This window comes from Pseudogymnoascus verrucosus, assembly GCF_001662655.1.
Source record: "Pseudogymnoascus verrucosus strain UAMH 10579 unplaced genomic scaffold scaffold_24, whole genome shotgun sequence".
Classification (NCBI taxonomy): Eukaryota; Fungi; Ascomycota; class Leotiomycetes; order Thelebolales; family Thelebolaceae; genus Pseudogymnoascus; species Pseudogymnoascus verrucosus.
Window position 1 is genome coordinate 226,673 of NW_017263675.1, and position 26,876 is coordinate 253,548.

Consider the following 26,876-nt stretch of genomic DNA (forward strand, 5'->3'; position numbering starts at 1 on the left):
TGCGGATTGCGGGGCGGCCCTTGGTGATGTCAGTTGTGGCGGGAGAGGAGGATCGTTGTTCCGTTTCCGCCAACCACTGTTGAAATAAATCACGAATATAATTAGACCACATTCGTTTGCTCAGACCGAAGGAATATAGAAGTAAGTGTTTTGTTTAATTAGCTGATGTTGTGAAGTCTAGTACTATATGCTTGTGGTCCAATATTCTACGAAAACAAGCCTAATAATCATCCGCTCAGTTACATTATAGTTGCTCACTAGCCTTATTTTCACACTTAAAGTTACTCATTATAAAATCAGCCGATGGTGCAAACTACTGATGTTTTACGTCAACTTGAAGTGACTCAACTTATGCTAGATAGTTAGCTTTGTACCTATGATTTGTGGGTATATATTCTGATATTCTGTTCCTGTAATCTTTATTTTGTATCAAACTAAACTTCCTCTCTGAACACTACACATGTCGACAAATATCCCACGTCACAAACGACGATGGAAGCCGTCCCTTCCAAACTTACCTCTATCGAGGACTTGAAAGCTCAACCATCATTATGGTACAAAATCCATGTGCTTGTTTATGATCTTCGAAACTTCCAAGAGAATCCCATGGCTCAGGCACGACATGATGCAGTTGAAGATTTATTATATATTGGGGCGCCATACTTTGACCCGGTTGAAGTACAGCAACTAAAGGCCAGCATCGTAGATGCTACAAATAGCAAATCTTTGGAAATGCTCCTTGAAGATACCTTGAGAGAACTTCTGGAGAGAAGAATGAAAAAAAGGGTTGATAGCGGGGATTATCGCGTCTGCGCTGCACACGACATCGCACCAATCTTTGAGAAAGCTTTCAGCATCAAGCCAAACGATTTGCAAACGAACATTGACTTTCTTGCCCTCTTAGAAAGCTGCAAATTAGAGCCCAAGGGTATTGACAACTGGACAGGGCTGCTAAAAAAATCCTTCAAGCTGAACAACAAACACAAGAAACGTTAAAAACCTCCATTTGTTATTTTCTTCGGCCTCTCAAACACCTCCCTTAGCCGCCTGTCATATTCGCTCTTCTGCTGGATCTTACCAACGACGAATTCCTGGCTTTCCGAACACCAATATGAAGAAACAATACGCTCAAAGTTACTATCAGCGAAATGATCCGCAAATCTAGGCTGGAGATGTTGGATGAAAATGCCATATAGCCCTGAGATACTGTCTAGAGCTAGAAAGTAGAAGAAATTCCCACACTCCCACCCCTTCTGCATGGTGCATGCGCGGGATAATGAAATTGGTTTATCACTTCCTAGACCCTGTAGCGCCTCCTCACGAGCAAAGATTCTGTGAAATTCGCTATATTTAACTTCAATCAAGGCGAGTTCCTCATCAGCAAAGCCATCGACCGCTTGACTCGTAAGCCAGTACGGTGGGTGCTGCATCTCCATAGGCAAAGAGCATGCCCACTCTAGATCAATGAAAAATTTGATATTCCACTCGTCATCCACGAATATATTGCTTTGATGGACATCGGTTTGGGTGAGGAGGAATGGCCCGCGGCGTAGATCATGGCGTATAAAGCGTGGAAGGACGGTCCGAATGATAGCTAGAGCAGCCATCTGTGAACGGCAATCAGACTCGTCGTTAATGGCGTTGAGTTGGTAAGTTAGATGGTTATCATGACAGGATAATACGTCGAGAAAGTAGGACTCCGTCGTAGCGTAAGTTGTATCTCGATCTATCTTCGTTGGAATGCCCTCATTCTCTAATTGATGTATCTGAAGAGTCAGCGGGCGGTTCGCAAGTCTAACCACTCCGTCGTTGTCCATAGTAAAGGAGCCAATACGTGGCAATGGAATATTCCCTAGCGCAAGCATAATTCGTGACAAGCCCTGAAACAGATTGGCTAAATGGCCGTCATCCTGTCGGTAACTTTCCCACAATGCTGATAGCATCGTGCCGTCGGTCTCTTCGAGGTAATCAATAACTAGGTGCCCTATCTCAAAACTATAGGGGCGCCCTGCTGATATATACCTACAGGGATTGTTGTGGCCTAACAGGAAAGAGAACTGGCGGCGAAGAGTCTCAAAAAGCCGTGTGAGTAGGGATGCGCCGTCTAATGCGATGAACTATGCCATGACAATTAGCATTGTAGGGCCGATTATAATATTTCTTGGCAGATTACTTACGCTATAGCCCTTTGTGTCCTGCGCATCAGCTGCAAATGCAAACCCCCACAGGTGAGGAATAGGAACGTCCGGGCAGTTCTCGCGGATCCAAACATAAGTAGCTGCCTCGCAACGGACCTTTTCATTTGCATTGCCTGGATAATTTAACTCGCCAACCTTATAGGGGAGCGGGAATCGGATCATGACTTTTCTGCCAGGCCGTTTCTTCCAGTTGTCGATATAGAGTGGTAGGCACATGTTGAAGCTGCCATGGACCCACTCATCGAAAGGCGATAGGCGGCATCTCTCAGTGCCTTTAAGGCGGAGATAGCAAGATACAACGGTTTCTATTTCCTGCGTATGCTGAAGTAAGTAGGCTACGAAGTCCTCTCTCTTCTGCCAATATGTCAATTGCTGGAGGACATTTTGCTCCTGGTCCGCCGCGTCGCTATAGCTGATATTTCCTCGTAAAGTTTGAAGGGTTATTCCTAAACCTAACGGCGGGAGACTTCGATTGAGATGCTGCATTAGATATTCTGCATCAGAAACGCTGCATTAGAGATGCTGGGTTTAGAGTAGCCTTTTGTTGATATTTACCAGGCTGTGGTGGCCAGAGAGAGAGAGACCGCACCGACGGGGCTTCTCAGCCAATCAAAGCGTTTGAATATATCATAGAACTCATAGTCAGCAACATCTATTGTTAGAGTCTCAAACGATTACAGACGGGTTTAAAAACGGATAAGTACTATAGGCCGTAGTTATCATATTACGAACTGTATGGAAGCCTAGCGTTTAGGAGTTGAATACAATGGGGTAATTCTAACAGTCGACGTCGGCCATTGGTAGATACGCACGGGCGACATGGTGGTTGTTTCATAAACACCAAAAGCTTCTATTAACCACAGACGAAGAACCCGCTTTAAGGCCTTTGATATGAAAATATATTCCTTGAATTTTATTAAACCGACTATACTACCTACTTGTCCCTTCCACATCTTACATCTCCGTCTCCGCCCCCTGTCCCCCGAACATCGCACCCGAAACGTCAACATCTACCATCTCTGTATCATTTGGCTCGGGAGGCTCCCAAAACTTCCCCGATTTTGCTCCCTCCCATTGTTCGGGTCCGATAAACCGTAATACTCCAGGTGGCCCGGCCCTACAGTGTAATTAGCCCTTCATTCACTTCGCTCAGGGACCCGGAAGCTCAAAATGTGATATAAAATAGTAACGAGAAGCAACAGAGGGAGCAACGGAGGGAACTTACACCCACAGATCCGGACACGCAGTAACAATATGTGCAAACACGTCCACATCGACTTCCTGTTGTTCATCCCCCAAGCTGTTGAAGTACGTTCGTATATCTTCAGAATCGATATCAACGAACATGAATCGGGGTGCGCGAGGAGGTGCATTTTGCATCCTCCAGAACTCTTGATCAAGACTGACGACGCGGAAGTCCGAGATATCATTTGCGAAGTAGGCGGGGTCACGATCGAGAGGAGGAAGCGGGGGTCGGGGGTGCGGGAGGAGCTCTTGGTCACTGGGCCAGCCGGTGGAGAGGATGGTTATATCAATTGCCCCCAAGTGGTGAATGAATAAACTGTGAGGTTAAGGGGTTAGCAGAGCCTCATAGCAAATGTATGCGGAAGCGAAGCCAACAAGGGAAACGAAAGTGGGCAAGGATCGTGGGGGGGTGGTGGAGAGTACTTCAAGCATATCTTCTTCTCAATTGCGATGTGGCGGAGATACTGTTCAAATTCCTCCGGACCGACAACGTTGCGCCGCAGCCGTATCAACTCACGATTTAGGTATTCTAGAAGTAGGTTTATGGGCACCCGGTTGTGCATAGTGTCTAGCGCTAAAACTAGGCGTAGGTTGCAAAGCGACCTGTGGATATACTCATACCGCTCTGGCGCAGCATTTGGGGGAGACGATTCGTGTGAAAAGTTCGACTCATTGCCAGATTGGTCATCAGGGTCGGAAACGTCAGAGGACAAGGCCGTGAGAACTGAGAGGGGGGAGTCTAGAGGGTCAGCTATCGTGTGGATGGAGATGCATGGGGTATATACCTGGTTCTGGGGGAAGACCTTCTAGGCCCATTTCTTCTCTTTCGCGCTGTGTTTCGTACCATTCATGCTTTTCCTTTTTACTAAGAAATTTGGCGCGCCAGTCAGACAAAGCACCGCGAGTTGTTGTTAATGCAGTGACTGCAAGGTTTTGGTTCTGTATTCGCCTCGTCTGGATGGTATGAGCAATTATACTGTCCTGAGAACTAATGTTAAGAGGCAGAGCTGGTGTATGAGAGGGTGGAGGCAGCCACCTCCACCTCTGTGAGGTTCCGACGGTGTATACTTGGGCACCAGAGGCAAGCTGACCGAGGTGTAAAGCTTTCCCGGTCTCGCCGTAGACTCGGACAAAGCTGGACCAGAAATCTTTCCGAGCAAGATCGTGAAAGTAGTGGTATGGGATGGGATAGTATGTCTTTAGCTCCTCGTAGCTCTCTAGTGGGCGAGCGTATTTGATGTTCGTGCGGTTTATGTCATCGCCATCGCGTCGGGGCCACTTGTGTGCGAAGTAACTGAGAGGGGATGGTTCTATGGGAACCCTGTCTACGATGTAGTTCATGTTCTAAATTATAAATTGGCTATTGTAGTTTTAAAGGAGTTATGATTGGAGCTTACTGCCATGGTTACTGAATAGCCGTACTCTGCCAGAGCTTCGTCCTCAAAGAAGAGTTCTTGCCAGGGGTAGTTTCCTTCAATGTCACGGTTCTGTCTCCGGTATAGATCACCTATAGCATGCTTTCTTTTGTCAGCGTTGCCCTGTGAGAGTAGATGACACTAATCTACCAATGACGCACCCCTATTTCATGAACGATAGTACTCGCTATAAAAAACTGCATCCCTAATCTCTCGGCTTGCTATGAATAGTCAGCAAATGAGTAACCAACAGGTAATAGAAACAAAAACACACAGTCAACTTCTCTCGAAGAAAGGGTTTAAATAAGTGAATGGCCAGTGAAATCTCAACCGGATCAACGCCGAGTACATCATGCTTCACAGTAAAACCATGATAGTATTGATCATTGTCTCTAAGATCATGCTGCAAAGGGCCCAGGCTAGTGACTGTATCTACAACCCCACTTTCTATTCCAAAGCTGATGAGGCCACTTGCTTCAGCCAGTTCACGGCGTACTTGCGCTCGATTAGCGTAGAACACCTCTGGAGGGCGCCTGTGAATGGTTCTCAAGCCGTCCATAAATGACGAGTTGAAGACCCTGCGCTCTCCGTGTAGTAGTGTATCCCACCTACATTAGTTAGACTCAATTCTGTAACAATTACGAAAACAATGGCTGCCATACCAGTGGCTAATGTGGGAATTTGTGAGAAATTGTGATGCCAACTTGAGGATGGGTTCCAATATTTCCCAAACGAACGGGTTCTGTGCCTGTAATTCAAAGTATTAGTTCTGTGAAACTTGGTATATATCACCAACACATTACCTCCCAGTACCCAGGCTTCCCATTGCCAATTCTCCAAAACGCACGATTGGCTGGTATCGATTCACGAGTCCTCCAATGCTGACCCACAAGGATTGGATGGATTGCGTTGTCTAGTTTCAGCAATGGCGTCTCTTCTTTGACAAGAGTTGGGACTGCGTCGATAGCTTGAAGCTGGTTCGAATCGAAACCAAATAGCCTGCGTCGCTGCTCATTCCTTTTCGCCTCCTCCGTCCTGAATTGGCGCCAGGAAGGCCGATGTTGGAGGTTCATCGGCGTCCACCCGCTTTCTCCATTATTTAAGACGCGCGCAGCGCCAAATACTTTAGCCAATGCTGACTTCTTGTATTTCCTTTTCGGTGCGGATGAGGGTCGTGTTGAGTTGGCTTTTTTTTTGCGCTTCTTGACCCCAGGCCACGCGCCAGTTGGTTCTGGGAGGTCATTGGCTTTGCGTTTCTTAGGGAGCTGGCTGCCAAAGCCGGCTTTGAGTGGGTTATCATCAATCGCCATGCGTATTTAAACCGAGTTGCTGCGAGAATTGTTGGTACAATTGGAACACCTCATTCCGAGAAAACAAGACAATAAAATAAAATAAGAAGGGCATTCTCTCAAGAAAACTGAAGGTAGCACAATAAGGCGCCTCGACCATCCTTTGTTATTCTTTGTAGCGACGAATCCGGCACTCGACCAGAAAGACAATGAAATAACAGATCCGTATCCGGCCCCACGGCATGCGGCTATACCCTTGATAAAGAAGGGTATAGCCGCGTGCCGTGGGGCCGGATACTGATACAAGATATTGAGGAGAAGCTCATGTTGCGAGAGTTCATATCGGCATATAGGCTTGTGGGCTACTGGGGATTTTGAGTTCGCAACCAACGAGACATACAGTTGATCGATACCTACACCAGTATGGTGATAGCAGCCGCCATACTCAAAAAGGTGAGGGCCTGTTCGCTTGCTCACAAAGTACTGTCACGTCGTCTGATTGCACGCATTTGTTTTATCTCCTGACGAGACCACGATCAGTCTAAAAGCGCTGTCGGCTGGCGCGTCTTTCTTGTAAAGACCGTCTGTGGAGGTGACATAAGGTCCCTATGCCGCTGGGACTCTAAAGCGCGCGAGTCCTCTATTTGGCTTCGCCGAGAAAATGGCGATGGAAATTCTCCCAGTCCAGTCTTCTCATCCAGGCCGTCGTGTCAAAACGGCGTGGCCACTGTATATCACCGTATCACCGTATTGGAGGTTCTATTCTCCGTCCAGGTCTCCCGTTGGATCTCCCACGGTGTCAAAGCCGAGACTACAGATGAGCTATGGGACTGGCCCAATGTCAAGAGGCTGCTGTTGAGCAATAACAAAATATCTTTTACTTGTCAGTTTGGCACTTAGCGCGGCCCAAAATATGATGTTCTTCCAGTATTTGGACCTTGTTCGGTAATTCGTTTGACTGACACTTGTTAGCTGGTAGGTCATCAGATGCTCCAAAGGTCCAAAGGTCACTTACACTTGCTCCAACTGAACGGCTCCGCAAGGTCTTTCAACGTCTCTTTCCAAACCCTCGCCGCCCAAAGTGTTACCAATAGATCAAACTCCTTCGTATCAATCGGAGCTTTCAACTCCAACCTCGGCGGCCGATCAACTTTACCATCATCTTTTCTCGTCAACTTTGTCTCCACGGCCACCAATCTACCGTCCCAATCTTTCCACTCAAGCTCATCTTTCCTGCTCAACTTCTGCTTCATGCTCTGCCCAATCTTAAAGTGCTCATCTGCACTGCACGAGGTCCACGAAGTCGAGATACCCTTCGCCATACCAAACTGCATCGGGATACCGCGATGCAGTTTGATGTCTTTGAAGACATACTTGGAGTTCGACTGGGCCTCAAGTGAGACAACGTCGCCAAACTCGGACATACCAGCGCGGAAATCGTACAGATGTCGCTTGCGTTGGCGAAGCGCACCCTCGCCGTCGTTGGTGGTCAGACGGTAGATGAATTTCTCGACAGCGAATGCTGCGGACCTGTCGATTGTAGGAGGGTTGCTCAACTCGTAGAGTGAATTTGTTGGTTGTGATTCCGCATAGATGAAGCAGTCGTCCATGATGAGGCATGGTAGCTCCCCTGTCATTAGCTGGTCGCGTGGTTGCGATTCGGCGACATCGTCGTAAGTCGGTGGCTCGATTGGTATGTGTGTGGAGGCCGACGCTGGGTCTTCGGTGTACGAAGGCGGCTCCTGGCGCGGTTGCGAGGCCATCGTGAGAACTGTTTCCGTAGAAGAAGTGCGGGGTGGATGATGGTGGTTGGAAGTCGGGAGATTCGGTAGTATTTATCTATATTGTTATCGCCGGATCGTTGGAAAGAGGGGCCACTGTCGGAACGTCATTTTGGAAGCTCTTGCAGGGATTACTTCCTTCGTAAAATAGAGTGCGTTTATTAGGCAGATCTCTAGGCAGAGCAGCGTGGCTATGTAGGGATGTCCTGCCGGATGAAGCTGAAATAGGTCGATCTAGGATTCTGCCTAATATTAGTAAGTAACACAATACGACTAAAACACATAATAATCAACCAGTTCAGTCTAGTCCAGATAGCTGTAAATCTTTATAATGTTTATTTACTTTTCAGTTCAACTTGGTCTTATCATTAAATAGCTATTGACACTTTGGAGTGTCGAGCGACTTGGGTTTGAATCTGGTATGGCTGTCATGATCCATCCTAGGCGCCGCCGAATAAAGGCTTTGTCTATTCCTGAACCTTCTTGCCCCAGTTCAAACAAATCACCGTTCTCATCATACAGAATGCAAAGTATAGCAAGTGCTACTCCAATGGAGAGATCTTTGCCGTCGGGACATGCCACCACAATCCTGGGAGACTTGGTTTCAGCAGAGGCCGTCGAGAGTGACCTCTTGACGAAGTCAATCATATGAGGTAAAGCAGATCGTAGGTTGCGGCTTCCAATTTTGCCAGAGCCAATTCCAATCTCTAGCCTATGTTTATCTTTCTGCCAGCTTGCAGGGGCTGTAATTTCGGAGCTAACTGTGATAATAATATCGCTACTGCTAGCGGATTGAGCTGCGAGAGATGTCGACGACGTGACATAAAGAGAAGAAGTTGGTGGTAGAAGGGTAGGGCTAGGCTTGCCGGTACTGGTGTTGGAAGAGCTTGATACCAACTCTGTGATCAAGCTTGGGAGCTCAGATTCCGACGTGGAAAGTAGGAGCTCACTGTTTGGCCAGAACACGGTAGGAGTCAACCCATGGGCCCAGTTCTCAGTATCATCCCCAGAGCCTTGAATGTATCCCCCTTCACTGACTTCACCACCGGCAACTCGCCGAGATGCGGTGCAGCATATTACGGGGTGATAATCGCTGAACACTTGTTCCTCAACAGGGAGCGCCGACTCTGGTGTTACCCATAACGGTCTTATCGGTTTAGATATGTGCTCTCTGAGCGGTTTCATGTTGATGCCCAGGCTAGCGAAAGACTCTGTGAAGTCGTCTAATCGTGCAGCTATTTGGGCATTCTCAGAGGTCGAGACAGCTTGTGGGGGCGTGTAGAGGTTGTGATATTCCGGCTTGTCCGGGAAGAGGGAGCGGTTAATGACGCTACACCATATTGGAATTGTCTTGCTCAGGGCATCGGGCATTCCTGTCGTAACGTTAGCTCGATCTTGAGTAGACGGAAGGAGCTGACGAACTCTTTCCTCTCCGAGTAGAATCTACAATGATGCATCTACAAAGATTTAGTATTGCATTCAAACCCAAGTATTCCCCATGCGCCTACCCATCACCCTTTCCAATCAACTCGAGGAGATGTGTGTTCAACCTCCGGGTACTAAACTTCCAAACGCCTGTATGTCCATCGGTGCTTTTGAAGTATGCGCTCCCTGATTTGGCCTCTGGGTTAATATACCAGCTTCCGCACCGTTCATTGGCGACTAGAGGGCGGCAGTATGCCCCCGACACGCTTTGAACGAAAGCGGCATCGACGAGGATCGACTGGAGGCGGTTGTGGATGGAGAGAGTGTGGCGTTTGATATCCCCCAGGGTCTTGGAGAAGTTATGATTCGCTTGTTCCGAGAAGATGAGGTCAGAAGCGGTAGCTGGTGGCGGCATTCTCCTCTTGTATCGTGGGAATTTGTGGTAATGGGAGTTTAAGGTGGGATCTCTCGGGGATGGCTCGCAGTTGAAGTGACGGCATGAAGCCGCTGGAGAAGGTGCCAAGGGAATATTTATCGGACCGAACTTACACCTAAATTAGCTGTGGTTCACCGTACCCTTGGAACTTTCCCCAATTGTTGACTTCGGATTTCTTCGAAAATATTTACAATAAACCAGTGAGCCTTTTACGCCGATTCCATAATTTATTTTCAACGCCTGATGCACAACGTGGAGCATTTGTCATATTCATAGTGTAAGGTGAGTGGTTTGTGCGGTGGTGAATGGTCCAAAGTGGAGCCTGTCCTCTGAGCACCACCAATATTAAAGGGCGACCAGGCCCATCGTCATTTTTATCATTTTCTGGTCATTATAAACTTCTAAAAGGGTTTCGCTCCCAACTTCAGTTATTGCACTCGTACTATCGACAGTGTGAGCCATACAATCTATTATGTTCAAATTCTCGACTCGTCTGGTCCCTTCAGGCCATCGTATCCACTGGAGTTCTTTGAGAAAGATAACCCCTGCAACTACATTCCAGCTCCGGCCAAAATGCACCGAAAGTTCCCCAAAGGCTCCATGCAGCAAAAATGAAGGAAAGACGCTGCCTCCTGCGGTATTTTCATCGCAATTTTGGGCGTCGAGGGCAGTATGGAATCGAGCTGGTCTAAATACGCTGCGATGTCTCGTTGGTTGTACTCTCGGGGACTTCTCATCCATGTGGTATCTCCAAGCTTTCCATCCGGAACTTGGGACTGGGGCAATCATGGCGATTTCCAGTACGTGTGCCTGCCCATTGACTTGTATTTTCTCAGCTAACGTGATTTAGTGGCGAGCGGTGTCACGACTTCTCTACTCCTGGAGACTGTTCTTCTCCGGCTCGGCCGTGATCAACTTGGCTGGATGGTAGCGGCCAAGACGGCGGCAGGAATGAGTCTTATATCAATGATATCGATGGAACTGGCTGAGAACCTTGTTGATTACCATTTAACGGGGGGAGTCATTCAGCTCGACTCGCCGCAGTTCTGGGGAGCTGCCATTGTATCGATAGCAGCTGGGTTCTTGACGCCATTGCCGTACAATTACCACAGACTGCGGAAGTATGGCAAGGCATGTCACTGAGGTGTGATTTGCATAAAGTCGACAATGTTGTATAATAGTTCCATTTATTAGGCGTTTCAAAGGACGGTGTTAAGGACTGTAATAGTAGTTCAGTAAAATACCACTTATTATATACTACAATCCCTTACGTATCACAGTGATTACAGCAACTATAGTTCAAGTAAACTCAGGGCTACAACAAATAAGGCGGTTACCCAGGAATTATATTCTATATACATTCTCGTTGGATTTGGCACCTTGAAAAAAGGGTCTGATTGTAAACTGAGACCGTGTAAGAGGATATGCCTTGGCATTATCAACCTGTATTTCCAGTAACGCCTGCAAGACCCATATCTTGACCTATTTGTAACACACTTCTATTCATATCACTCCAGCCGCGTCACTACAGTCTTTAGAATCTCTACTGTCTTCTTGGACGCATTCTTCGGATCCTTCGCAACGCTCTGCCATATCTCGCCATGCCTCGGCTCGCTAAGAATACACTTTGCCTCGACGTCTGCACGTTTCTCCTGATTTAATATTAGCGACTGCCTCTGCAGAGAGTTAATTGGCAAACTTACATCCGTTCCATGCTGCATCAGGAACTTATAATACCACGCCCAAGTATCTCCCAAGTCCGGGTCCAACGCAATGCCCCTCTCGAACCAATTCTGCGCCTTTTCCAGCTTGCGCTCGCCCCAGAAGATGCGCGCTACGGTCACGAAGAGTATCGGATCGTCATCAACCTTCTTGATAGCTTCCAAACTGCGGGGCTTGCGCTGGGTTCGAGGCTCCAAGTGCCAAATAGACTCACTCCACAGCAGACCACTCTTTGGGACTTCCTGTAGCGCCTTCGCCATGAGAACCTTTGCCTGACTAATATTATTTGCTCGTCTTTCGACGCGAATAGATTCCACCCACAGCTCTGGCGATTTGGCAACAGCGAGGCGGGCACGGTCAAGTACAGATCGGGCCTTGACAACCATTCCTGCTTTCTCCTCGAGGCGTGAGTAGAGCAACCATAGAGCTACCGAACGGGGACAGGCTTTTGTGCCTGTGCTGTAGGCTTCGCGGGCTTGGGGAAGTTTCCCTTCGCCCTCGTAGATCTGTCCCTTCATCATCCACAGCTTGTCAGCCGCAGGGAATAATTGCAGGGCTTCGTTAACAAGGTCCAGCGCGGCGTCGACATTGCCGAGCTGGCGCTCGAAAGAAACACTCTTCATCCAAACACGGTTGGTGGGAGCTTCTTGTCTCGCGACCTTGAGCAGATTCCTCGCCTGGTCCGGTTCGCCATTATCAGCTTCGAGCCTGACAGCAGAAAGCCAGATGTCTTCGTTGTTCGGGTTCTGGTTGAAGGCTCTGCCGAGTACCATCCTTGCCTCCTGGATCTCCCCAGCCTGCCATTTCTCTTTGGCGAGCATCATCCACAGAACCTCGCTCTGTGGGCAAGCCTCCACAGCCTTCTCCAACAAATGCGACAAAGTCTCCCTTGTACCGTGATTCTTCTCCAGGTCAGCAGCAGCAAGCCACAGGGTCTTGCTGTTGACAAATACACGGAGTGCGTAGGCATAGATAGCTCTTGCTGTTTCGTATTTCCCTCTCCCAATACTAGACTTGGCATCGTCCATCCAGATGTCCTTTCGGTCATCATCCTCGTCGAGGCCCCACCCCAGAATCTCTCTGATGATGTTGCCGCAGGTCAGAATTGCACCTTCGTCTTCGCACTTCTCGGCTTCGGTGATCCAGTCTTCTCTCTTAAGCATAGCAGACTCCTTGGCAAGGGCCTGGACGGCACGCTTCATGACATTGATCTTGCTCGGAACGCCACTTGCCACTTCTTGTTGTTCCTGAAGCCTTGCCGCAGCAATCCAAATTTCATGAGATGTTGGGACAGCTTTGCGGGCCTTGTTGAGAACCTTTTGCGCATTTTCAGCAGTTTCAAGTCTAGCCAGTGCCAGCCATAATTCGACGGACAGTGGGATGATCTCTGTTGCCTTGGCTAACAAGAGCTTGGCATCGTTTGGATCTTCCTCCAGATTGACGGCCTCTTTCCATAGCAAAACAGATTGTGGGATGTGATCCAACGCGTGACGTATTACCCTCTTCTTAGCCCTCGGCTCTGCCTCAAGGTTCATAGCCTCAATCCATAGGGTTATCGAGTGGTCGTTATTCTTGATCGCGTTTGCCGCAATAATCTTCGCATTGTGGTTGTCGTTGAGTCGGATATTCTCCACCCACACATCTTCGCTCTTGGGACAGTGCTCGCAGCCCCGCGCGATGACATTCCTCGCAGCAACCATCTTGCCCGCAAGTTCTTCCAGACGCGCCGCCGCAATCCAGCCAGGGGCGTGCTTCGGGTTCGTTCGAATAACAGATTCCAGCAGCACTCGTGCGCGCTTGATGTCGCCCACTTGCGCATCGCCTTCGCCGATATGTGATTTTGCCAGACTGGTGAGATAACCCTTAGGGTCAATATTTGTAGCACTTCCTGCCACGGAATCTCCACCATTGCCCGCTGAAGCCTGGTCCAAACGAACCTGCAGGACCTTATCTCTCGCCGCTCCGATATCCGCAAAGTTCGTCATTGTCCCGTCTCCTTGCTCAGTCGTTGACGCCATTCCGTCCTCCATAACCGTCGTTCCCATTTGTCCTGTGGTCCCAGCGGCAGCCAACACACTATCCGGAACGGCATAGAACTTGTTCCTGAGAGCTTGCTTGCTCCTGCGATTCTTGCCCGTCAGATCGCCCACCTCTGGTAGGTTCGCCCAGTCCTCATCGGTAACGGTACCAAGCGCGCGCTTGAGGTCCGCAAACTGCTGTTGGATCTTCGGATTATTGCGCTCGTATTCTTCGCGCTCGGCTTTCTCGCGTGCTTCCCTGTAGGCCTGGTCGGTATTCTGTTCATCTTTGATAAACCATCTGCTATGCAGGGTTGGGGTGGGGGTGGGAGAAGGGGGGACAAACCTGCGTATCTTCCGCCGCCTATCCATCTTCTCTTCTACATCTTGGTATATCCTGTCTGCCTCATCGTCCTCCCTGTCATACGTTCCCCCAGCGAATAGTCCGACCTCGTTCTCGGGATCCTGGAAGCGCTCGTCGTCGTCTTCCTCTTCTTTCTTCTCAGGAACTCCGTATGCTGATGGGGCAGCTGCGCCGAGCTGTGCCGCGCGCTTTGCGAGCGCTTCTTTGATCTGATCCTCACTCGGGCCCTCGCGCGCCGGCCCAAGATCTGAGCGGGTGGTGAATCCAGTGGCGCCACGACCGAGACCAGCGACGTAGTTCTCGGGGGCCGGTTGATTGAGAAAGTCGCGTCGTCCAGACATCTTTGCGACTGCCTCTTAGGACTCTTATGTTTCGAAATGTAAAATCTAATATCGTGGCGTTGAATTTAGATGCGCCTCCAAGGCAAGGCGAAGCCAGAAAAGACCAGGCTGAACCACGTGACCAGACCTTAATTATTTAGCTAGTTGCGATAAGCCCCACACACTAAGATAACGACAAAAAGTCACCACCACCATCAAAGAAATCCGCGATTTTATGTCGCAAAAACGAAACCTCGCCCTCTTTCCCCAGCAGTGTCACGAGCACTCTACGCCCTCGTTTCTAAAACAGTCCGCAACCCGAACTCCATCCTTGATTCTTCCATATTAGAGCGAAATGGGCAAACTCAAGGGTGGCAAGCGCAATAGCGCCGCGACAAGCTCACCTTACGAAAAAGCGGCAAAGCAAACGAATAATGTCTTCAAATTCAACACCAACGTCGGACAACATATCCTGAAGAACCCCGGTGTAGCGGAAGCGATTGTCCAGAAAGCCGATCTGAAGCCCTCAGATGTTGTTCTTGAAGTCGGCCCGGGAACAGGAAATTTGACAGTCCGCATCCTCGAGAAGGCTCGCAAAGTCATTGCCGTAGAACTCGATCCCCGCATGGCCGCCGAAGTGACGAAGCGTGTTCAGGGTACGCCGATGCAGAAGCGCTTGGATGTCCTGCTGGGGGATGTGATTAAAACTGAGCTACCGCCGTTCGACGTCTGCATTTCCAATACACCATATCAGGTTCGTCGTCTGCTCCTTCCTCCCCCCCTGTCCTCGTGGAACCCCGCATGCTAAACATGCTAACAACAAACCCATAGATTTCCTCCCCGCTAGTTTTCAAGCTCCTCTCTCTCCCAAACCCGCCGCGCACCTCGATTCTCATGTTTCAGCGCGAATTCGCGCTCCGCCTGACGGCACGCCCTGGCGATGCCCTATACTGCCGCCTCAGTGTGAACGCCCAGTTCTGGGCACGCATAACGCACATCATGAAGGTTGGGAAAAACAACTTCAAGCCCCCTCCACAGGTTGAATCGTCTGTGGTGCGCATCGAACCGAAAACTGGCAGCGACCGGCCAGGCGTCAGCTGGGAGGAGTGGGATGGAATGCTCAGGGTATGCTTTGTGAGGAAGAATCGCCTTATGAGAGCGAGTTGGAGTGGAAAGGAGGTTCTGGCTCTGGTGGAGAGGAATTATCGGGTTTGGTGTGCTATGAATGACGTTCCGCTTGAGGAGGGCGTCGTGGATGGTGAGGATGAGGATATGGATATTGAGGATAGCGGGCCGGCACAGGAGGAGTGGGATGGGATTATGGATGTTGATGGTGATGGCGACATCAATGGAGGAGCAGACGATGCAGCAGACGACGATGATGCCCCCTCCTTCTTCAAGGAACTCGCCGCTCAATCTCCCGCTGCGCCACAAAAAACCAAGTCCAAACGTCCCAAGACCCGCGTCGCGGCTCTCGTGCGGTCGAAGATTATGCGCGTTCTGGAGGAGACAGAACTTGCGGATCGTCGCGCTGCGAAGTGCGATGAGAATGACTTCCTCCGCTTGCTCGCTGGGTTCAATGCTGAGGGACTCCATTTCGCGTAGAGTTACTTTGACGTGCGATGTTCAAATGAGGCGTTGGTGGGGTTAGCGGGCGTTAGGAGGCATATTGTATGTGATGCATGCACAAGACATCACTTTATTTAGTAAGGGTATATAGAAAAAAAGCCATACGGAATGAAACATTTTTTACAGTTAAAAACGAACGATCAAGTGGGCACTATTTACTCTCAGGGCATTCGCTCTTTGCCCAACAGGTCATGGAGATGTTCAGTTGAAGGATCTAAAGGATGCTCTTGAGAATATCATGGATTAATGAGAATACCCTGTTGAGTGTTTTGTCCGAGCTACTTTCATGAAGCTTTTGGTTTTCGGTGATAATATTCTGATAATAATTATCTCGGTGTCCCAATTATCATGGATATGAATTTAAATTGATTCGTAATGTTAGGCTACATTTAAACTAATGGCTAAAACCAGCATCGGCCATAAGACCACATCTTTTACCATTTAACCACCCTAGAAATCGTGGGGGGTTAAGTTCTCATATTGTGAGCACAACCTCGTATATTTATTCTCAAAGCTCTAATTGGCTGTTCTCTTCATAAGCGACCCACTGTATACGGACGCGCACGTACCTGATGTTAGAGGCGCCCCACATGCCTATCTTGCTATTATTAAATAAGCTTAACCAGAACTATCAACGATGTCATCAGTTAAGGACACTGTAGATCTTGGAGAGAGTACGAGCAGTAAGAGCTGGTAGACACCTCCCAGGTTGACTCGTCCTCTATTAGAAGATGAAGGTACGTTTTGATGTGCTCTCTAGCTATAAAAGCGCCTGTATAGACTAACTATCGTAGCTCCTTCTGAAATCATTCCCTTGGAGCAGTCCAGTCCGCACGGAACAGGAATTCTAACTGTTATACTCTTCCAAGCTACTAATCTGAGCCTACCACATCTGGGCGAAGGGTCTAGTTCAGTAGGGTTTGCTGATCCAGAACTGCACAAGCAATGGCTGCCTTATGCTGTCTTGGAATATGAAAAGTTCCAGGTATCCGCCGAGTCCATATGTTGGGGAAGGAAGGGAAGCGTTCATTGGATGGGCAATCCCACCCCAATTAAGTTTGACGTCTCTGCCTCTTCTGAGCTTATCGTGCACCTGTTCGTCAGGAACTATGATGTTTCGAAAGAATGCCAAGTCGTACTGCTTGGGTCGATCAAATTGGACCCATTTCTGGAATCCCGGACTCTGGGTACGGTGGCGGTAGATGTTCAAGATGGGAGCGGAAGAGTGTTACTCGAGGTTTCTTACGTCGCGAAAGAGATACTCCCCTTAGATGACTGGAAAATGTGGCGAGTCTCCAAAGAAGTTAATACTGGCGATCTTGTCTATGTCAAAAAAGAAGACTCGGGTCGAAGCTACGCCATGAAGACGATCCCCATAGACCAAAACGTTTCTGGGTTAGACCTGACATACAGCCTTTACTCCCGGATTGAACATCCCTTCATCGCATCGCTCAAATTTGCGTTCAAATCGTCTAAGGGGCTGAGCCTTCTTTCAGGGCTGGCTGATGGCGGACACCTTTTTTCTCACCTCCAAAGGCAGCGACGCTTTGACGTTGACGTTGCGAGACTTTATGCTGCTGAGCTAGTCTGTGTGCTGGAATATCTGCACGGCAAAGGTATTATTCTCGCATCTCTGAGGCCGGAGAATATCCTTCTAGACTCATATGGCCATGTCAGTCTATGCAGTCCCGGCCTCTTCGGGCTCGAGCTGAAGGACAGCGATCACATCATGCCCGGCACACCTGAGTATCCAGCCCCTGAGGTCGTTCTCGGCCAAGAAACCTCCCGGGAAGTGGATTGGTGGAGCTTGGGGATTATTCTCTATGAGATGTTGACCGGACTACCCCCTTTCTACCACGCAGAGGCCGATGAGCGAGAACGTAGAATTATCGGTGAACCTCTACCACAGCTCCCTAACAGCCTTTCACCAACTGCCAGGGACATTCTAGTTGGGCTTCTCCACAAGGACCCTAAAAAGCGCCTGGGGGCAAACGGGTCTTCAGAGGTAAAAGCTCACGCGTTCTTCCACGATGTAGATTGGCATGAGCTACTTGAGCGGACATATATGACCCCCTTTAAACCCATCAATTCCACGCCAGTTTTCAGAGTCGAACCCGACAAACGCAACCCCCCCGCAGTGCGACGACAATCCAAAGGAATTATATACGAGAAAATGGAAATCTTCAGTTACACACGCTGGAATCCTATCGATAAGGTTAGGGATGGAAATGAAGATACTGCCTCGGAGAAGAGTTCTTCTAAATCTGAAGATGATGGGTGGGAGTTGGTGTGGGAGCCAATAACCCAAGAGTTCCATTTTAGGAATCGTTTCACTAACGAGAAACGCCCGGCAAGTCTCAAAGCTCCTGGGCCGGTGGTTGAGGCACAGAAGCCTTTGGAATCTTCACCTACGGCTGGACGTAATTTCACCACAGCCCAAGATAGTGTTGAACTAGTTTCGCACAATCTTCCCAGTCAAGTTCAGAAGAAGGACGCACTAGCGGCTGCGTTGAAAGCTGGATACAGTAACCATACGATCTCACAAATCCTTGAATATGAAATAGACTTGAATACCTGGATTCTTTACTACGACGAAAGGAGCGATGGAGACTTTGTGCCATTTTTACTAGACAACATTCCAACCACTCCGCTGGAATGGGCCGTGGGACACGATAACCTCGGTCTCGTCAACCTTTTCCTAGAAAAAGGAGCCGACGCGAATTATACTTGCTACAAGACACAGGGAACTACAAGACACAGGGACCTGCCCTCATAAAGGCAGTGAGGCGAAGGAACAAGAAACTTGTGGAAATTTTAGCCCAGAAAACAAACCGAGTCTCAATGACCAGATCCCTGTGTCTAGCTGTGGATCAGCAGGACACAGCAATCGTCAATATCCTACTTGCGAGCGGCGTTAGCTGTGACTTCGAGGAATCAGATCGGCCTATTCCCCCCGATCCGTATTTTCACCAATGTACTTTCGGAATCCCGCCACCACTCCAAGAGGGAGACTTCATAGCCCCTCTTGTTCGAGCAGCCAGGGCTGGTAATGCAGATATGGTCAGGCTTCTTCTTGCAAACGGTGCGGATCCCAATATTGGTTACCACGTATACCATAACCAGGAATACGATGGCCTTAACTTGGTAATACCAATTCACTTTCACTGCGGATGGGTCGTGCAGGTGGCAATGGAGTTACGGCATTTGGAGATTGTTCAATTGCTTCTCGACAGCGGCGCAGATGTTGATCTCCCACAGCCAGTCTGGCCGGTAAGGTCCCACACATGTCCGCTGGTGCCGAGGAGCGTGTATCTCATGGTGACAGCTGGACTAGAGGCAGCAGTTGCGGCGGGAAAAGGCAGCGGAGTGGCTATTTAGGGGTTAGCATCGTGTAAGAGGGATTATATGAGTATATTACGAAAACACAGCTCCCTACCGGATTAACATGTTTATTTAATGGTTATCTTCCCGAACCTTAGAACTACAGGTAGTTATAGTCCCTCACTTATCTATCCGCACTCTCCCTCCGTCCTTTTCAACACACACTTTGATAAATGTCTGCCGCTGTCGGTGTTCCGGCATTAGTTTTGCTGTTTACCACCTAAATACTTACTCGGTAAATAGTTCCGCTGAAAGCCGTAACATTAGGGTGATTACATGGGGTTGTATGGCATGACAGGGGTCACCTGCTTTATATGGGGAGAGGAAGTACGGCAGTTGGGTTGCGCTTTAAACGATACAGTTTGCGTCTATTGCATAGTAAATTCTGAGATATAATTATGCGCATGCTGCAGATCAGTATGAGAGTAACAATCTAGCTACCGGTTAAGACGGCATCAATACGAAATACGATGAAGTTCTGTGCCGACAATTGCATACTACTCCTTACAGCAAGATTTATAAGAGAAGAGTAAGCACGGCATATATTTACTGTATGAAAGTGATGTTTGACTGCGAGCAATCATGAGAAGACAGATTGAAAATAACAGCGATATATAAGACTTGACCTGTTTGGTAATATTAACTCTCACTATCAAACCCACCACACAGAATCACCACATATCTCATTATACAAATTTTTATCAGCCAAATATGCAATCTACAGTACGATTTCTTCCGTTGTAATATAGAGTCTGATTTATTTCTAACAGCTGTATAGATCTTAAAGCTCGCGGTGTTGGCTGCGGCCGTACTTGCTTATCCTGGGCCACATGTCGAACAGCGCGATACACGCCAATTCTTTGGATATACCGACTTTGAGTGTGCGGGCGGCACCATAATGACTGGTCCTGTTACCACTGGAGTTTGTGTTGCAGCACCGGAAGCTATGACATCTGCTCAAATCTTTGGCTCGAACTTCTGGGACGCCCAGGTGAAATTTTACAGCGATTCGAGCTGTCAAGATGAAATCTCAGCGGTTACAGAGGTCGGCGACAACGAAGCCAGCTTGTGCTTTGATCTAGGGACAAAAGCAAAGAGTGTCAAATATGTTAGCTCATTGTAGCCTTGTAGATACACAGTATCTAATTTTCGGGGCTGTTCTTGTCACACCTATCAATAGGAGAATTATAATATTCATATTTCCCCTCAAATAACCTCGCACATCTGTAAAATGGTAATTAAATAAATATTGTTTGCGTTGACGAGATCCTGTTATAACCTCTGCCACATCGGCAAAGGTAGTATTCTAAGCTCGGAAGATGTCCTAATAGAGGAGATGATATGGTGTCTTAATGCTGACAAGGCACACGTGAGAAAACTAGTATAATGACGCTTATTGCACTCGTCGTATATATCAAAGGACCAACGGCAATAAATTGACGTTGTGCTCAGCGGGCCAGGTATATTTATATCACAAACACCCACGTCTGAGATTGTTGTCACTATCTTTAGTCTCGAAATAAGCTTTGATTTGTCTTTAACTTTATCTAGAATTGCATTATAATGAGAGTTATGAGCTGTACTACAACTTCTCGGCAAGTATGGCCTTAAACAGTTGGCACACCACCATCAATCTGAAATTCAACAGCATAAATCTAGCTTCCTCATTTCAAGGTTTTGTCTGCACTTCAATAGTTAACACGGTGCTCTTATGGCGTCGTCCAACAGTATACTGACCTCTAGCAGTTGCATTGGCAGCAAATGGTCATGCCGCACCAGTTGCAAGGGCAGGCAACGTTGCATCGAGCCGCAGCTTGGGAGCGTTTGATCAAGTCCATGCTGAGATCCCCAGGATATTGCATCACAGCAGAATCAAGAGCCTTCCTGACAAGTGCATCGGGAGCAGCGTTTGTAACAGCCATAAGGCTCACGAGGGTGATGAAAACGGAAGTGATCTGCATGTTGTCTGAGTTATAGAACTGAACTGAAGGGTTTAGGTTGAGCTGGTGTATAAAGTGTTGTTTGTTGGTTGCGTTGTAATTCTTAAACAGAGAAGATTAAGGTGATATTTATACTCTATAGTCCAGTGCCGATATCGCCTGTACTATCCGTAAGAGCTAACCATGAGTTCGTAAATGTCCTGTAGCCTGAATCAGTCGTATTTAGCCGTACCAAATACGGTATTGCTTTGCTGACGGACACCATTGCTTTGAGTCTTTGATATTTAGTAGTATGAGAGGTTTGATTTACAGCTGTGGATATCTAGTAAGAGGGGAGCCTTATCGTAGGTATGTTTTAGCTTTGCCGCAGTGTATGCATGCACAAGGTCATGGCAAGGTTATGACCTAACCTACTTGCAGAAATACCATCAGGCTAAATATTTACAGTTTTATCCATACTAGTGCTGACTTTTATGCATAAGAATATCATTTACGAGGGGTGTCAAAAGCCAAGTAGGTGACCATCTGGATACATTTTACGTATATTGAATCCTTCTTCATCCCCAATCCTTTGGCGGATGCAGCTTCCGCTAGTAAAATTGCATGAACTGAGACATTCTCCGCTATAAATACTCTGACGGATAAGTATTCCGTAGCAAGTATGGTTTGTGGGGTATGGAACTGGCGGGGTACAGGAGCACGGAGGTGATTAGGGGGTTCCGCGTGTCCGAATTCGTAGGCTGAATCTGATTCACACAAAAGATCAATGAGAGAATTAGCGAATAGTAAGGATATGTGAATGTCCTTTAATAGTACGTACTTACGGGTTATAGCCTTGGACTTGTTCCGTCAGTTTACCACGGCAGTCAAGGGACCATTGTCAGCAGCAGCAGTAGCGGCTGAACCAATATGCAGTTATTCACATTTCTTCATCTGGATCGTACATATATCTATTGGCAGTTGCAGTATCCCACATTACACGCCAATCCGCGCATTGATGTAACGTTCCCCAGCCATTGAATCCAAACTCATTAGGCACCACTGATGACTCGAGTGCCATATCCCCAGCACACATAATTGCCTTTTGTTCCAGAGAGTTAGCTACCGAATCAGTTACGGTAAGGTTCGAATACCATACCTGTCGCAAATAGTCAAAACAATGGTCGAGATGCGATTCAGGACGAAAAACGCGCCTCCTGGTTATTGGTTTGTCGGTTTCTGCGTTAAATTTTCCGGTCATCGAGCCGAAGTGCAACCTAATCGATGCCTGTAGAATAAAGTCAGATACTTCGTAGCAGTGTAAAACTAGCAGAGCTTACGAGACAATGTAGTTGATGATACATAGACATGGAATACACTTCGGCCTTCGTGGAGGTGGAGTTTTTATGATGATCGGGGTAACTTGGCGGCAAATTGAATCTTTCGGGCTCCGTTATTGTAACCATGCCGCTACCAGCTGGTGCATGAATTAGCCATATATAAAGGGCAAAAGTAGGTGGTAAACGGACTTGGAAATAAAGACTGCCAAGATGAATTCCCTTGATCGGTGTTTGTAAAATGGAAGCTCGGATCTGGCTGGAAAGTTACACCTCTCCGGGGTACTTCGAAGTCAGCGTCAGATAAACCCAACTAAAGTTAGAGCAGCTTACTTACCAAGGAGGAAGGGAGATCCTTTAGGTTCTTGGTCTGCTTGTTTAGTATATTGTAACCATGCCCAGGTGCTGAAACTTCCCACCCAGACGAAGAGCATTAGAAAAAACAAGATCTTATAGTGGTTTAAACGACGTATCAAAGGAGTGCGGTCGGCGGGGTCATTTTCCGAGTCCTTATCGGATGTCTCATTCGCAAGGAGGTTGTAACTCATGGTGTAAAGCAATCCCACAACTGCTGCAAATGATATGTTTTTGCTTCATGTCATGGAGTTGTAGCCATTCTTTTTTATTTTACAATCCAAATTCTAAGAAGGACGGCGGAAAACCGGAGTAAACAAAACATCTGTAGATGGATAAACTAAACTGCCACAACTTAGATAAGCCTTTTGCATAATACCTTAATCTAAAATGGAGGATTTTGTATGCAGCTGCTAGGCTTTTGTTTTGGTTCGTACGGGTAAATTGTTTCACTAAAACTCGCAGCGTTCGGCCCGTACCACCCGCTAATGATAGAGTATAACGCGGGGAAGGAAGATGGGCTGTGGGGAATGTACGTACGTCTATACGAAGAGCGTAAGTGCAGGTCAGCACTAATTGGAAGATCTATCTGCAAATGGATTCGCACATTGGGTTATAAACATTCCATTGCGACAATCGGAGCTTACATTAATTGCAGCCTCGCGGAGTATGGTTTTGGTTGTTAATATTTGCCGTGGAACCTTCTGACACCTGAATAGCATAGAAACATGTTTGTAAATTCGATATCATCGTATTGCTCTAGGACTTACCCCTATATTTTAGTATATTTATTTTATTACGTCAAATTAGAACTTGTCTGCTGGCTTTTCCGTATCAGGCAAGATCTAAGACGTGGGTCGCGCCTACCCAAATGTGCGCGCATCTGAGAACTATAGACGGAAGGAACGAAACCATCGCTCTTTCCGCATCGGAATGGTAACCATGGGTGGAAGGAACGAAACCATGGCGCTTTCCGTATCAGAGTGGCAGAGATATGTGGGTACGGATACACCCTGCCCGAAAATCGACGTCGCTCAGCTATAGTACGCGGTGGCGCTAGATGGTTATTCTAACGCATATGATGGTTTGTCAAGGCTTTTATTCCCATGGTATTATCCAGGGCCCCTAAGGCCTCATCTATTGTCCGTTGGATACCTTTAGAGTCATATATGATATCCTCGTCTCCAAGTATAGGTATGATTTCCTTGCCCCCCAGCATCGTCCAATAATTTAGGCACGGCCAAGCTCACAGGACGGTACCCTTAGTCTGCTTGCCCTTCTCCTCCTCCAGTTTCCTGATGTTGACGTTCTTCCAGAAGAAGATGGAAATAGCGCATAGGGGCATGAGGCACACGCCGGTGATGGTCATCAACTTCATGACATGCCTGTAGGTGCCAACAATGGCCTCGCGCTCCAGGGACCCAATTGGTAAGGCGATTTGAACATTGATATCACCAAAGATTTTGGCAGCCTGGTCCTTACTCCCGGTCGGCAACCGCCTGAGAAGCTCGCCGGGCGCGACGTTGTTCCAGATGGCGCCGGCAATGGCGGAGCCGATGGAGGCACCGAAGCCGCCGAAGAGGCTGGAGAGGGCATTGACGGCAGCGAACTCCTCATGGGTGACGGGAACCATAATGGCGATGCTGCTACAGGTGGCGAAGATGCCAGCGCCGAGACCGACGACCACCTGCGTTAAAGCCACGAGGCCTACGTTTTCGGCAGTGCGGAAGGGGAGGATGAGAGCGGTACCAAGCAACATGATGGGAACGCCCGAGTAGGCGACCCACTTGAAGTTTCCGGTATAGCTGATGATGAAAGCGACGATGGGGGACAAGACAGTGGAGGTGAGGGAGTAGGAGTTGACGACGTAGTTGGCGGTGCTAATGTCCAAAAGGTAAACAACCTGGATGAATGAATACAGATAGGCGTTCCAGGTGAAGGTGGATAGGAACATGACGCCGTATAGGAAGCAAGAGCCGAGAATGGTGCCGTTCTTTAGGTACCTAAAGTCTAGGAACTGCTTGGGCGCCAGCGTCACCTCGTATAACCAGAAGGCTGGGTATAGGAGGACACCAAGCACCAGCATGGCAATGATATAGGGGGTCTTCCAGCCCTGTGGGGCGTAGTAAATTAGAGAGAAGGGAATGGTTGTCAAGATTACGGCACCACATATCAGAAGGATGCCGAGGACATCAATCTCAATGGCATAATGCAGAATCGACTGGTACCATTTCCTCCCAGAGGACTCGTGCTTCTTAACAAGGCCTGCCCTGTCCGCCTTACGATACATGAAAACCATGAGACCCATGGCCGGAATGCTGCAGCCGACGAGGATAATGGAGAAGGCTCCAAACGCCCATCGGTAGTTGAGGTTATCATAGAACGCCTGGCCGATCCTGGGACCTAAGAACGTACTAGCGACGCGAGGGAGGCCATTGACAGCGAATAGTATGGCGCGATTTCTGAGAGTGGTCATGTCGGAAACCATCACGTTGATGACATACATCATGCCAATGTGACCAGTCCAGTAGAGGACGTGGGCTCCGACGTACTGTTGCACGCTGTGGGTGGTGGCCTTGAGAATCATACCAATGACGCATATGATGAGCATGAAGGTGAAGCCCTCGACACGACCCCAGATGTCAATAATCTTAGCCAGGGCCAAAGGGGTGCATGCGCCTACTGCAGAGGACATGACGCTGCTGACATTCATGAGGCCGTGGGAAGCGAAAGAAGAGGTAATATAGGGGTTGAGAGAATAATCGAGGGCATTCTGGATAATGTCGACAAATGAGATCAGCCAGAGCCTACATACAAAGAAGATATTAGTGGGAGTTCATCACAGGAGGAGGCAAAGTTGGCAAAGCAGTCTGTCTTACAGGGCAAACATGGACCACATGGACTTCTTAGACCACATGGTAGTGATAGCGCGGATGCGCAAAACACCATCGTGCCATGACTTGCCGTCGGAGTCATAGCCATGCTCTTCATTGTTTCTGTTGGCTCCCCAAGCGGCAAAGGTCTCGATAGCGTGCTGGTCGGCGTTGTCGCTTTTGTCAAGGCTCTTCTCAGGATTCTTGTCGAGGCTCCTGTCGAGGTTCTTCTCCGTGTCGGCCTCGAGAAGAAGGGGATTGGGATTGCCCATGATGGCAAACATGGTGGTAGACGTAAGCCCAAGGAAGACACCGACCACGAGCTTAATAAGAATGTGAAAGACTCAAAGTATGCGCTCCGAGATCGCTCGGTGAAGGAGGGAGAATGCTTCCCTTCACCGAGCGGTCTGATTGCGGCGCCATAGCCAAGACGGAAGGATTAGCTATTCTCCACGGAACTGGCGGCGATGCCTCTGTCTCTTCAGCATTTTCTTTACTATATGGGGGCAGTAGGCAAAATTTCGGAGGATGGCTGATTGTGATTCCTTTAAAAGGTCCAAGGCGGGGGTTCTCATGCAGGGATAATCTAATCTGATCAAATCAAATCATCTTATCTGATCAAATCAATTTCCCACCCTAGTAGAAATACACCAAACACAACGAAAGCACCCCACTCTAAAGCTGCCACCCCCACTACAATGTGTCAGTGCTGACTCTTCTTCTCGTGCGCTTTTGGTTTTTAGAAAGGGGGGAAGGAAAAATACTCATCCAGCGTGCTCAGTCACCGTATCCTTATCTACCCCCGCACCCCCCTTTGTCTACCCTCGTATCCTCCCTCACCAATGCTTCTTTATCATGCTAACATAATAGGGGACGGTGATAGACCCTAATTGCATTAATGTCTTAAGAGAAAGATTACACTGCCACGACGGCGATGGAGCCATTAAACCACCGCCCTGCGGCAAGCTAACTAGTTAGGGGCGTTGAGACGCCGGATTATCAACCGCTGGCATCGGGAACATCAAACTGTCCAGGACTTCACTGATCAGCCCTGCCTAACAATTTCACGGGATTCCTAAGGCCCATGGCGGCTATCCTTCACGGGTCCTATCCGGCGCTGTATTAGTTACCGTTCGCATTGCCGAACCGTCATCTTCTGCTTACGCACGT

At 48.3% G+C, this 26,876-nt stretch overlaps 13 protein-coding genes across 13 annotated transcripts; 6 read left to right on the forward strand and 7 right to left on the reverse strand.

The window, feature by feature from the left end:
• Positions 1-433: 433 nt before the first annotated feature.
• VE01_05804 (uncharacterized protein) lies at positions 434-1,208 on the forward strand. Its single transcript, XM_018275262.2, has one exon. The coding sequence runs from the start codon at positions 493-495 to the stop codon at positions 994-996; it is 504 nt and encodes a 167-aa protein (XP_018130030.1). The 5' UTR covers positions 434-492; the 3' UTR covers positions 997-1,208.
• On the reverse strand, positions 935-2,541 carry VE01_05805 (uncharacterized protein). Its single transcript, XM_059463739.1, has 2 exons — positions 2,178-2,541; positions 935-2,117 (listed from the first exon to the last, which is right to left on the reverse strand). The coding sequence occupies exons 1-2, from the start codon at positions 2,412-2,414 to the stop codon at positions 993-995; spliced, it is 1,362 nt and encodes a 453-aa protein (XP_059319673.1). The 5' UTR covers positions 2,415-2,541; the 3' UTR covers positions 935-992.
• A 541-nt stretch (positions 2,542-3,082) lies between these two features.
• VE01_05806 (uncharacterized protein) lies at positions 3,083-6,423 on the reverse strand. The gene is made up of 9 exons (XM_018275264.2): positions 5,662-6,423; positions 5,521-5,606; positions 5,133-5,466; positions 5,020-5,079; positions 4,841-4,960; positions 4,229-4,787; positions 3,867-4,182; positions 3,424-3,759; positions 3,083-3,315 (listed from the first exon to the last, which is right to left on the reverse strand). Exons 1-9 carry the CDS (start codon positions 6,166-6,168, stop codon positions 3,153-3,155), a joined length of 2,481 nt encoding a protein of 826 aa, XP_018130028.1. The 5' UTR covers positions 6,169-6,423; the 3' UTR covers positions 3,083-3,152.
• Positions 6,424-6,444: 21 nt separating this feature from the next.
• Positions 6,445-8,131, reverse strand: VE01_05807 (uncharacterized protein). Its single transcript, XM_018275265.2, has 2 exons — positions 7,163-8,131; positions 6,445-7,105 (listed from the first exon to the last, which is right to left on the reverse strand). Exons 1-2 carry the CDS (start codon positions 7,908-7,910, stop codon positions 7,044-7,046), a joined length of 810 nt encoding a protein of 269 aa, XP_018130029.1. The 5' UTR covers positions 7,911-8,131; the 3' UTR covers positions 6,445-7,043.
• On the reverse strand, positions 8,108-9,981 carry VE01_05808 (uncharacterized protein). Its single transcript, XM_018275266.2, has 4 exons — positions 9,437-9,981; positions 9,351-9,385; positions 8,223-9,301; positions 8,108-8,174 (listed from the first exon to the last, which is right to left on the reverse strand). Exons 1-3 carry the CDS (start codon positions 9,766-9,768, stop codon positions 8,280-8,282), a joined length of 1,389 nt encoding a protein of 462 aa, XP_018130033.1. The 5' UTR covers positions 9,769-9,981; the 3' UTR covers positions 8,108-8,174; positions 8,223-8,279.
• On the forward strand, positions 9,961-11,025 carry VE01_05809 (uncharacterized protein). The gene is made up of 2 exons (XM_018275267.2): positions 9,961-10,589; positions 10,640-11,025. Exons 1-2 carry the CDS (start codon positions 10,262-10,264, stop codon positions 10,930-10,932), a joined length of 621 nt encoding a protein of 206 aa, XP_018130034.2. The 5' UTR covers positions 9,961-10,261; the 3' UTR covers positions 10,933-11,025.
• Positions 11,026-11,099: 74 nt separating this feature from the next.
• VE01_05810 (uncharacterized protein) lies at positions 11,100-14,341 on the reverse strand. Its single transcript, XM_059463740.1, has 3 exons — positions 13,876-14,341; positions 11,493-13,788; positions 11,100-11,441 (listed from the first exon to the last, which is right to left on the reverse strand). The coding sequence occupies exons 1-3, from the start codon at positions 14,232-14,234 to the stop codon at positions 11,298-11,300; spliced, it is 2,799 nt and encodes a 932-aa protein (XP_059319667.1). The 5' UTR covers positions 14,235-14,341; the 3' UTR covers positions 11,100-11,297.
• Positions 14,342-14,422: 81 nt separating this feature from the next.
• On the forward strand, positions 14,423-16,037 carry DIM1 (Dimethyladenosine transferase). Its single transcript, XM_018275269.2, has 2 exons — positions 14,423-14,967; positions 15,045-16,037. The coding sequence occupies exons 1-2, from the start codon at positions 14,569-14,571 to the stop codon at positions 15,816-15,818; spliced, it is 1,173 nt and encodes a 390-aa protein (XP_018129965.1). The 5' UTR covers positions 14,423-14,568; the 3' UTR covers positions 15,819-16,037.
• A 442-nt stretch (positions 16,038-16,479) lies between these two features.
• On the forward strand, positions 16,480-18,618 carry VE01_05812 (uncharacterized protein; the record flags this gene model as incomplete). Its single annotated transcript, XM_018275270.1, has 3 exons — positions 16,480-16,516; positions 16,571-16,579; positions 16,637-18,618. 3 exons carry the CDS (start codon positions 16,480-16,482, stop codon positions 18,616-18,618), a joined length of 2,028 nt encoding a protein of 675 aa, XP_018130036.1.
• Positions 18,619-18,683: 65 nt separating this feature from the next.
• VE01_05813 (uncharacterized protein) lies at positions 18,684-19,220 on the forward strand (the record flags this gene model as incomplete). The annotated part of the gene is made up of 1 exon (XM_018275271.1): positions 18,684-19,220. One exon carries the CDS (start codon positions 18,684-18,686, stop codon positions 19,218-19,220), a length of 537 nt encoding a protein of 178 aa, XP_018130035.1.
• Positions 19,221-19,934: 714 nt separating this feature from the next.
• VE01_05814 (uncharacterized protein) lies at positions 19,935-20,346 on the forward strand (the record flags this gene model as incomplete). Its single annotated transcript, XM_018275272.1, has 2 exons — positions 19,935-19,946; positions 20,002-20,346. 2 exons carry the CDS (start codon positions 19,935-19,937, stop codon positions 20,344-20,346), a joined length of 357 nt encoding a protein of 118 aa, XP_018130037.1.
• Positions 20,347-22,082: 1,736 nt separating this feature from the next.
• VE01_05815 (uncharacterized protein) lies at positions 22,083-23,027 on the reverse strand (the record flags this gene model as incomplete). The annotated part of the gene is made up of 4 exons (XM_018275273.1): positions 22,083-22,244; positions 22,302-22,430; positions 22,483-22,619; positions 22,817-23,027. 4 exons carry the CDS (start codon positions 23,025-23,027, stop codon positions 22,083-22,085), a joined length of 639 nt encoding a protein of 212 aa, XP_018129967.1.
• Positions 23,028-23,592: 565 nt separating this feature from the next.
• On the reverse strand, positions 23,593-26,487 carry VE01_05816 (uncharacterized protein). Its single transcript, XM_018275274.2, has 3 exons — positions 26,471-26,487; positions 25,713-26,399; positions 23,593-25,640 (listed from the first exon to the last, which is right to left on the reverse strand). The coding sequence occupies exons 2-3, from the start codon at positions 25,988-25,990 to the stop codon at positions 24,080-24,082; spliced, it is 1,839 nt and encodes a 612-aa protein (XP_018129969.1). The 5' UTR covers positions 25,991-26,399; positions 26,471-26,487; the 3' UTR covers positions 23,593-24,079.
• Between the last annotated feature and the right edge of the window lie 389 nt (positions 26,488-26,876).